The 10,826-nt window shown below is 38.9% G+C and overlaps 1 protein-coding gene across 12 annotated transcripts in view; it reads left to right on the top strand.

Moving 5' to 3' along the window:
- Nucleotides 1-7,957, top strand: part of CLOCK (clock circadian regulator) — a 64,976-nt gene extending 57,019 nt beyond the window's left edge. For all 12 annotated transcript variants that reach the window (XM_059844826.1, XM_059844816.1, XM_059844822.1 and 9 more), the window contains 2 exons: nt 241-523; nt 2,403-7,957. In XM_059844826.1, the coding sequence (XP_059700809.1) occupies nt 241-523; nt 2,403-2,576 (457 nt within the window). In that variant the 3' untranslated portion in view covers nt 2,577-7,957. The remainder of the gene's footprint in view (nt 1-240; nt 524-2,402) is intronic.
- The last annotated feature ends 2,869 nt before the right edge of the window (nt 7,958-10,826 follow it).

Consider the following 10,826-nt stretch of genomic DNA (forward strand, 5'->3'; position numbering starts at 1 on the left):
CTTATGCAGCTGCACCATATACAAAAGGAACTAAAATAGCATTAAAAAGATGGTATGATTTGTATTTCAACGGTATGGATACAACCCTTGAAATTAAACTGCCCAAAGTAACGTTTGCAGGCTTATCAAAACCCATGTTATTATAGCAAAATATGGCTTTGAAAAATCTGCTTTTCTCAAGTCTGTGTGATGCTGTATTTTTTTCCTGAAGGGACTCCAAATATCTTTTTCTATTAACAGATTTTCTCAAGGTCAGCAACTTGTAACAAAACTTGTCACGGCCCCGGTTGCATGTGGAGCGGTAATGGTACCAAGTACTATGTTTATGGGACAGGTGGTGACAGCTTATCCCACTTTTGCTGCCCAACAGCAGCAGACACAGACTTTGTCAATAACACAACAGCAGCAGCAGCAGCAGCAGCAGCAGCAGCAGCAAAGTCAGCAGGACCATCAGCAGCAGCTCACCACAGTGCAACAGCCAGCTCAGTCACAGCTGACCCAGCACCCCCAGCAGTTCCTACAGGTAATGAATGTAGAGCTGTCTACAAATTTTCCCAAGTCCTGGCACTTTCAGCATTGCTAGGTTGTCCAGGGGTGCTTTACCTGAAAACAAAGCACTTAAAATAATAAACTGTGAATAAACCAAATGCATGAGGTAAGTTTATTCTGTAGCAGTTCTCTAAAATCCTATTACTTAAAGGAAAGGTGGTCTTTCCTGCAGTGTTACTCCATGCCTTGTCCTATCTTAGATCTTTTTCCCCTTGAATTGTTGTCACTCATGCCCCGGGGTCGGGGCAGGAGTAGGCAAGAGGCAGGATCGCAGCAAAGGCAAAGAAGGCTTTATTCAAAAGAACCGCGCGGTTTTTATAGAGCGGTACCATAGATTCTATTCCATTGGCTGACTAACAGAAACACCTTTCTCACACACTGTCCTTGAGAGGAACAGAAAATTAAAGTAGAAAAATAGCACCTGCAAATTGTTTATAGTCAACAGGTTATCACATCTTTCCAGCTCCCTAAAACTTCTCACAAGCCGCTGTGAGAAACGCTGTTTCTCTCTCTCTCTATCCCCTGGCATCCACAAATTTCTGCTCTTAATTGATGAAAAAACAGATGTTTCCTTTAGAACAGTGTACATTTTCTTTCATTAACTTTACATGTTAATGCAGTAAGGTATGAGAGATGATGGTTGGTCTGGAAAGCAGCACACAGCCCAAAGCAAGACATGTCCCAGTAACATGAGGCATGAAATTCTGTCTGGGCTACAGGGGAGGCTGAGCAGCAAGTAACTTTGTAAGCAGATAGTAGGGAAGAACCTTGTTTTAGTGGAGAAAGAAGAGGGATTGGATCAAAAGAGAAGGAAGACAAACCCAAGGAGTTTAGAATTAGGAAATCTCTAAAAGAAACAGAAGGTAGAAGAAATTGATGGAGAAATCTGTTGCCATTTGTTGATTCCAGTTAATTACTGGAACATGTGTCACCTAGCATCTGGAGTTGGTAAAGGATATCTAGTGGTGGCTAGAACACTAGAGGCTGTTTAGCAGGCTCGTAGTGTCTATCTCTGTTTCTAAATTTAAAAGTTTATACAATTTTGACTTAATTCTGGTGAAACAGATATGTGAATTATGAAGATCTCAAAAGGTCTGTGCCTACTCTAGAATTTGGCTCTAGGCAAAAGTCCAGTATTTTTAATACAAACTATTCAAGTGCTAGAATTTGAAGTAAGCAAATACTCTTTAAAAAAAATAAAAGTGCCTTTTTTGCTTCTGTTCACTGGGGCATCTTGCAGTCCGATTGTGTAGGTGCAGCAGTTGATGTGCTTTACTCTCTGCTGCAGAACATTTTAGGATTGAGATGTCCTAGTGCATTTGTACCAACTCTTCATTGTTTTTCTTCAGTAATCTTTTTTTTTGTGTTCTAAGAAGAATACTGTTAAAACTAAGTACCATTTCTGCAGTATTAAGTCTCCTTCAGAGGGGATGTTGGGGTCTGCAAATGCACCATTTTCTTTGACTGTGTGTTTTGTCTGTAGGGAATAAACGTGATCTGTGCCAAATCATGCACTATTTTTTCATTTGTCTGCAATGACAGCTACCTACACTTACTCAAATAGATTCTTTACGCCCTGCTATGCTTTTGTGGGGTAAAATGAAGACAAATTGCCATGTATTCCTATCTATCACCACAGAAATTCCAAAGACCAATTACAGCTGCTTTATTAATTGTTCAGACGTGCTGATTAAATCTATTAGTATGAACAAATCCTTGCATTGTTTGCTCAGCTTAACTGGCCAAATCTGAAGTTTATTTTGATTGAACCCTTATAAAAAGTTAAAAAGCAGCTAGGCCTGTGTTTCTCAGTGCAGCAGGAAAAATAATTTTTTTCTATTTTCATGTTTTAGACATCCAGGTTACTTCATGGAAATCAGTCGGCTCAGCTTATTCTCTCTGCTGCTTTCCCACTACAGCAAAGCACTTTCACTCAGCACCACCAGCAGCATCAGTCTCAGCAGCAGCAGCTGTCACGACACAGAACTGACAAGATGACTGATCCTTCCAAAGTTCAGCCACAGTAGTGTGGGCGCTGCCTCTTTTTGAAGCAAACTGCAAGGAGGGGCTGCCCTACAAACAGTTGCACTGAAGCTACAGAGGTAACAATATGAAGGCTTTCTAGCGCTGTGGTGTTGAGATCTACTTCTAACTTCTGGAATCTGTTAAGAAAAGCCACAAGATGATGATGGGGACATGGCCAACTTTGAGCGTTGCCCCAGTTTCTGTGTTCTAAAGGATTTGCTGCCATGTTTTAATTTGTCCAGGTGAAATCTCCAAATGTGACTGAAAAGAGAGTGATGCTGAAAATATTGGTATTTTTATCAATCCTGTACATTTTTAAAGTATTAAAATGGACACGGAGCAATTGTTTTGAATTAGCAGGAAAAAATGCCAGAAATATAGTCCAAAAACCATCTAATTTTTTTTCAGATGATTACAGGACAGTAAATATTTTGAAAATGTTGTGTGAAATCCAGTTCTCTGTTGTACAGATGCTGTAAAATATTGTGTATATGTCTGCATAAAAGGAGAAAGAGCAAAATATTTTATATGATGCATGAAAATGTAATCTGTTATTTGTAGGTTTGAATATGTTTCCCTAAATTCTCACGCCATACTCAGACTAATGTTTTCCTCTGTTCTACCCTTTTGTTTACAACATGATGCATCATTGTTTTCACCCTTAATGTGGGCACAAGTCTCTTGTTTGTGCTTTGTCCGTGATGTCAGGGTTTGTTCGGTGAGGTATAGTGTGTTGGTTAGTTGACTGCTTGAAGTTAAATTATTGATGAAGCTGTTTGAACTGGTGATCATGCATCAGGGTTCAGGACATTCAGATTCATAAATATCATCCATCATTTCATAATGAATTCATCATTTTATTTGAAAAATAGGAATTTGCACTGCTTTCTTGCGGATGGTTTGGAATTTTATTCCCCAAAGCTATCTTTTGATATAGTTCATAGTTGGAAATATTTATGTAAAAGGTTTAAAAAAAAAAAGACAGTAATTTTCAAGAATGTTTCAGTTATAGGAGTAATTTGCACAAAAATATATTTACATTTAATAACCTTTTGGGCACTTTTTAACCACTTTCTCTGTGGTGAGAATTGTAACTTCTTAAACCATGTTGGAATCTTTTTATTCTCCTTCAAAAATTAGTCAGAACTAATTCAGGGTCATTTTAACAACAACAACAAAACCCATAGTGCCTTGATTTTAATTCAGGTGATAATGTTGAACATCTTGAATTACAGTGTCTTGAATCTGTAACCATTTTCAATTTTGAAGTCTTAGCACATTGTCAACCAAACTTGTGTATACTTCATAGATATTTCTGTATTGTGTTAATTTTAACAGTGGTCTGAGTTGAGACCATGAATATTTTTGACTGGTACTCCCCCTCAGACAGTAGCCAGAAATACAGGAGTCTCAAAAATCTCAGATCTTTAGGGTAATACTCTTAAAAAAAATTAAAAAAAAAAAAAAGGCAAAAAAAAGCAAACCTTAAAAGACAGGACTCCTTTTGCAGAAGGAAGAATAATGAGCTGATTTTTTAAATAGTTTTTGGAAGCATTTAAAGCATTTAAAGTGTGTCTTGGGGGAGATCATGATTGCATTTAACACTACCAGGTATTGATTTAAGAGCTATCACTGAACTAAGACTTCAGAAGGCAACTTCACTTTGTAAAGAAAATAAAAAGTTCCAACAGATATGTGCTATTTAAGTAAACGTTGGTAGGTTTTTATGGTACTAGTTTGTGAAAACCACAACTTCAGAGAAAAATTAATAAATGCTGATAGATCTGATAATTAATTAGAAACAAAAACCAGTAAAAGCAGTTAAAACTAGTGCTAGGGAGAGAAAGCTGGATTAATCTTGAATACTACGGAGGAGTTGAATGAATGTAACGAAATGGTGATGGTCTATTTTGTACTGTGGAGCAGTTTGATTGTATTACTGGATGAACCAAACCCGCAGGAGGTAATACCAGTTTAGCCAAGCCTTTGATGCCGTTGGTTACGTTTTGGGGCCAGCCTTTGCCTCTGCACGTGTCCCAGCATTAGACCTCTGTTATTCCCCAGTCATAAAGCAAATGCTTGGCACCAAAAAGCCAAGCAGTGAACAAGGAAGGAGAGTGTGAGGAACACAGTACCAAAGAGAATCCAATTGCTCTATGCTCCAAGAAGCCTATTGCAACCTGGAGCAAGGAACAGATGCCAATACCAAACATAGCAAGAAACACTTTCCCTTCTTTAAAGGGATTTCTGGCATTCTTCAGACTGGGATAGTTGTCAGAGACTTGTTTCTCTAAAGTTCTATGTAAAGAAATCCTGCCTTGCTCTGCTATCCCTACCACTCCATTCCACCTGTTTCTATATGAAGCTGCATTGACTAGAGGTCTGTGCTATCACTTCTTTGCCTAATGGAAAATAGGTTAGATACAAATTTCTTTAACCAATTACAATAAAAATATAGTGCTAAAAAATAAAACTGGGAGAGCTTTAATAGTGCTGTTAGAACTACTGACTAGTGGTAAAATAGGTGTATTAAGCTATTATACTGAGGATTACATAAATTAGATACCAGCCAGACAGTTAATGATGCAGCTTTTTATATAAAAAAAATTCAGTTTCTCTTCCCATTCTCCCCTCCCCAGATACTTTGGTGTGCTGCTATGGGTCTGTCAGTAAAAAGGCTAAACTAGGAGAGAGAAATTAGATGATGGGATAGTGTGGCTGCTGAAAGAGAATAGAAAAACATATGCTTTGATCAAGAAGCTTTTTGTAGCCTCAGACAGAGGTCATTCAATTACAGAACTACCAGCTAGTAGAGAAAGGACAGAAGATGGGGAAATTCTAAGGAACTGGAAAAATACAGCACACATTTGAAGAATTCCTGACGTGAATCAGGCAAACTTTACTAAGGCAAGTGTGTAGAACTTAGTCCAGATTGTGTGCAAGTATGGAGATGCTTTGTTCACAAGTAATGACTAAAAAGCGTTTATTTAACAGGTCTGCAGCTTTCCCTGTTGCTAAATCAATTGCTGAACTGTCCTTGAGTTTTTGTGAGAAGAGGACCAGGCTGTTGCCTCTTTCTTAATCAGCCTTTTGCTTCTGCCCGACTCATTTACTACAGACTTACTTGCAACAGCCTGATAAATAGCACGACAGTGAATGCTGTGATGCTGCAGGTTCTGGAGCAGAAATGTTGCAGAATGACTCTGACAGAAGGGAAGGGGCCCGTTAAGGGGAGGATTGTGAAGAAATGGGCTGGTGATACATAATGGAGTGAAGAGGATGGCATTTGCACGCAGTTTAGGAGGCAGACATTGTCTGCAGTGGGTGAGGCTTTGAAGAAAAGTGTCTGGGATAACTTCAGAGAGAAAAAAGAAAATAGCTATTTTTATATTATATTTAATATATATTATATTTGTATGTAAATATGAAAGGATTCTAGTAGGAGCTCTCCATATGCCTTCCACTTCATCTAGAAGGTTTACCTTCTGCACTACGGTTCCAGCGTGTCACCACCTTCTGTGGGCATCTTGCCTACTGCCAAACACCAAAATTAGTAACCCAGCATCCTTATAAGAAATAGGTTTCATTTCAGCTTTATGTAAAAATTAATAAAGTAAAGATATATCAGACAGTTTTTCACAGGAAAAAGAAATTATCTTAAGACTTAAATAGCACTTTCTCTTTTTGGTTGGGTTTTTTTTTTTTTTTTTTGAGTAATAACAAGCACTTTACTGAAAAGACTATTTGAAAAACAGTTTATTTCTTTAGTCAGTGAAACTGTTAAAAAGGGGGCGCAACGAGAATTAACACGTAAAACTGTCAAGAGAGACATTTCTGGAAAATGTTTCTTTATTATGGTGATCCTTGAGGTTTAAAGTGCAGGATTAAAAAGGCTTCTAAAACTAGTTGCCTTTGTGTTTTATATGGCCAGGGGAAGGCATTAGGGATGATAGCTTCCTTGGAAGGAGGCTTTTTAAGTTGCACAGTTGCCTATGAGAGAGAATCATCTGGAGGCTCATTTGCCTGCTCAGTAATTCTAAGTGTCCCTTAGGATTATAAATTGTGTGAAAATGTTCTGAAGGTTTAAAGATGTGGCCTTTTTCAAATGTTAAAGTCGATTCAAGAATCATTTATATTTTCAGAGATTTAACCCAGGTATTGTTATGAGTGTTTTAAATGTCACGGCATCAGGAGATGTCAAATGTGTCAGATTCATAAGCTTCTCTATTTGAAATAATTATTAAAATTAGATGTACAGTCAGAGGGCTGGAAAATGGTTATTTTGATTAAAAGGGAAAAGAGACTAGTTTTAATAATTAACCTTTTATTTTTTTACTTATCCCTGGTGGAAAAAATTGAAGAGAATGAAATGAATTTGGATTAAAAAAGACATATTTGAACAAATCATAGTAGATGAGACAACTGTGAGAGAACATTTGAAATTGTCTTGGTTGTCCATGAGACTGGGTAGTTGCTTTTCCACTACCATGATTTTTAACACTACATTCCTTGTCTTTTTCTTTTTTTGTCTTTTTTAAACAGGTGATTTTAAACTCTGCGATATTTCATGCTATGCCATCTGCATGAATTTTGCCAGCATGATATGCTATATTCAAAGAAAGTATACCTAAATAAAAAGGAAGGGGAGGGGAACAAAACACTGTGTCTGAAAAAAATATTTTATGGCCTAATAACAGAGACCCCAGCTATGACTGAGAGATGCTGCATTAATAGACAATCAATCAATGGGTAATTATTTATAAAACACTTTTGGGAATGGTCTTAAAGATGTAACTGCTTTGAAAGCAGTTGGTGAGCTGTCTTTTTTCTAACAAGAAAGGTAAAAAATATTTATTTTCAAATATATCAGATTGAATTTTGAGTTTTTAAGCAGTGTTGATTTCACAGTGTCTTGGGTTTCAGTTTTGGTTTGTATTTTTTTAACTGGCATTAGATTTATATACGTAAAAGAAAACAAACAGAAAAACCCTAGTGCCGTTCATATTGACGTCAGGAAATGTAGATACAGTTCCCTGGTGTTCATGTGACCATTACTAACTGTCAATTTTTAACTGAATAAATGTAACTCGTTTAAATTTTTGCTTTCTGTAGCTTCTAAGGTTCTAGAGGTTTTTTTCTGAGTTGCTTGATGTCAGTTTTATCCAAGTTTCACAGTGAAGCGCTCTTACCCTTCCCACGACTGTACCAAAGGCACTCTCTCTCCCCCACCCACAGAACTGACTTGTGAGAAGTTGCTTGATGTCACTTTTATCTTCTCTCCCCTACCCAGACAAATGACTTGTGAGATTTCAGTAAAATGCATACTGTATTTTTTCCTTGTCTTCTCTCTGTATCTCTTTATAAACTGATGCCCCACTCTAAAGGCTAGAGACCTCTGATTTGTGTATTTACTGCCTTGGAAACTACTCACACAGCACTTGATTGAGTGTGCACAACTTAAAACTGCTTTCATATCTTCATGTCTACAGTTCCTGTTCTTGCCAAAGGATGGAGCAGCACCGCAGCAGGTTTGGTTGGGCAGAGCCCTTCCCTCATTTTCTGTCATGGGCAAAACACGCCTCTCTAAATTGGTGCCACCACTCCCCTCCTGGGGTATTTCTTCTGCTGGTGAAATGTCAAAGAAAAGTATTTTAAAAGGAGTAGAAGTGGTCTGAAATGTTGGCTGTGCCGCTGAGCAAGGAAGCAGAGACTTGCATTTAGCTGCAACCAGAACTTGTTGAAAGGATGTAGCTCCTGCCTGGAGGAGCTGTGTGATAATATGTCAGGGTGGTCTGACCCTCTTTTCACTCATCAAACTGTAAACATTAATAATTCCAAATTAATTAAATGTTCAGGGAAAGGAGGGCGGGAAGAAAATTGTGTAATTTAAAGTGAATGCCTGGAGAAAACGATAAATACGGTTAGCCATTTTTACAGGCTACAGTACTTCCTTTTTCTGTAATATCACACTGGATGCCCAGAGGAAGATACTGATCTTTTGCCTTTGAGAATTAAATAATACTTGTGCAAGCTGTATATTACTTCTATATGCCATAGGGCCCCTGTGCCCCAGGAGTGAAACAGTATCAGCTGTAGAAGTGCTGTAGCTGTAGTTAAGAACTGTCACCACCCATCAGTGATAAGACTGAAAGCATGTAACAAGCAAGAACGTCAGTTTTCTTAAAATCGAACTTTGGAAAGAGCAGTACATTTTTTCTGTAAACTTACCATGAAGAAGAGTGGTAATTACAACTGCTGCCACACCTGTAGCAATTCTGTTAAATGTTATTTTGCTGTCATGCGGGCTTGAAAACAAAACTCATGTTTATAAGAGAATTAAGCTGTTAAGTACTTGTAAAGATTAGCAATCCAAAGGTTGGTTGTACTTCTGACTCTCAGGCATTAGTGATATAAATTCCAGATTTCAGCTGTTTGAGGATAACATAAAATAGCAAGAGCCTTACTAGCATTCTTTGTAGCACAGTCTATCACTGTCAGACCCTTTGGCAAGTACATTCTCCCTTGGGAAGGAAAAGGAAGTAATCCCAAAGAAACATACAGTTATCCCACTGCCCACGTCAGTGGGAAATGCTGCAGAAATGACCCTGCATCTCCATTAGCAGAAGCCTGTAGCTGCAACCTGCTAAGAGTGCTGACTTCAGGGGCCATACAAGGTCATCTCTAGAAAAATGCCACGTCAGTCCAGCAAGTGCCATTACATCATTATTTCCATGGCTCTGGAAATTAAGAATAACTCAGATTATATTAGGATGAAACAGTCTGATCCTCTTGATTTAAGATGAGATTTTGTTTTTTACATACACAGTATCTGGGACAAACATGGAAGTACAATGAACTACCAACATCTTTCTAGAAACAAAACTGCTCATGTAAATCCAGTGGCAGCTTTCCAGAGCCAGCCTGGGCAGGAGGGGCAGCTGAGATGAGGGAGAGCCTCATCTCAGCTGGCTGCTGATTGCAGTACTCAGGAAACACAGCCCTTCTCTCGAGGTTTTCCAACTTGTCTGACTCATAGATCTCAAAACAGCAAGCCCAGGCACCAGCCCAGCACACACACACACCTGCTGGCCTTACCCTAGGAAGAGTGGGTTTGCTGGTGATCTGCTCCTGTACTTTGGTTCAACAGGTTTCCTTTGAAAAACTTTGTCCTGGCAGGATGGAAGATTAGTTTACTTTAGTCTAGGCTTATTGCACTTTGCCATATACAAAGTAATGAGACAGGCTTTATCTAAGGATTGGGAATAGGCACCTTTGAAAATAACCACAAGCTTTTCTCATTGTAAACATCTCAGTTGATGTGAGAATTTTCCATCCCAGTACAACTGACCCTCATCTCATTTGATTCCTATTGTGTGGAAGTGAGGAACTGCTGGCAGTGTGCACTCGCAAACCTCTGCTGGTGCAACGTGTAGTCAGAGCTGTAAAGGCCTGTTTTAGATGCTGCTTTTGCGATTCCTTTGGCAGTAGCTGCAGTCAGCTGCATCTCACCCCAGCAGGGAAAGCTGCAGGATGGATGGAAACCTGTGGTGGACAGTTGCCTGTTTCCCACGTTGCAGACGCAATCGTTTGCAGAGCCTTCACTTCAGCACTTGAGCTCTCACTCAATGCACTTCACATTCTCCAGCTACAAAAGAACAAGAAAGCACACAGGATTGTGGCAATCAAGGCTTCAGCTGGTTACATTACATATAAATGCCCATAAGCTCTTTATTGCTTGCATCTCAAGTATCCAGGTATTTTGAGACAGAACAGCAGCACACCCCTCTCAAGAAGTCTGATAAAAACTGCTAAAATCCCAGCCCCTGCACCAGCCAGCAGGTGAGAGCTGGCCAGGGTGCAAGTCCTTTGAGACACTGTGGAGGGACAAGGCCAAGTCTGTGCTGGAAACTGCACAGCAGACACAGCACTGCTAATATATCACTGGATCCCTCCATCACCTTCAACAGTCTTTCCTTATGTCCCAGCTTGATTCTTTAAACTGAAAAATTCCAACAGGCACTCGACAATGTTAAATCACTGTCACTAGCAGCAACTACTGAAGCACCTTTCAAAGCTTTTACTAAAATTTCACAAGCTATCTAATTTCATGCTAGACTTCCAACAAGTCAATGTTCATGCTTTAAAAAAATAAAAATCAAAAAGCTACTCTAGCAGCAGTATTCAAACCAACCCACCTAGCTAGTCTTTGAGAGCAGCCAAATGCATTGCTATGCCTGGGCAAAAGCAGTACT

This window comes from Haemorhous mexicanus, chromosome 4 (assembly GCF_027477595.1).
Source record: "Haemorhous mexicanus isolate bHaeMex1 chromosome 4, bHaeMex1.pri, whole genome shotgun sequence".
In the NCBI taxonomy this organism is placed as follows: Eukaryota; Metazoa; Chordata; class Aves; order Passeriformes; family Fringillidae; genus Haemorhous; species Haemorhous mexicanus.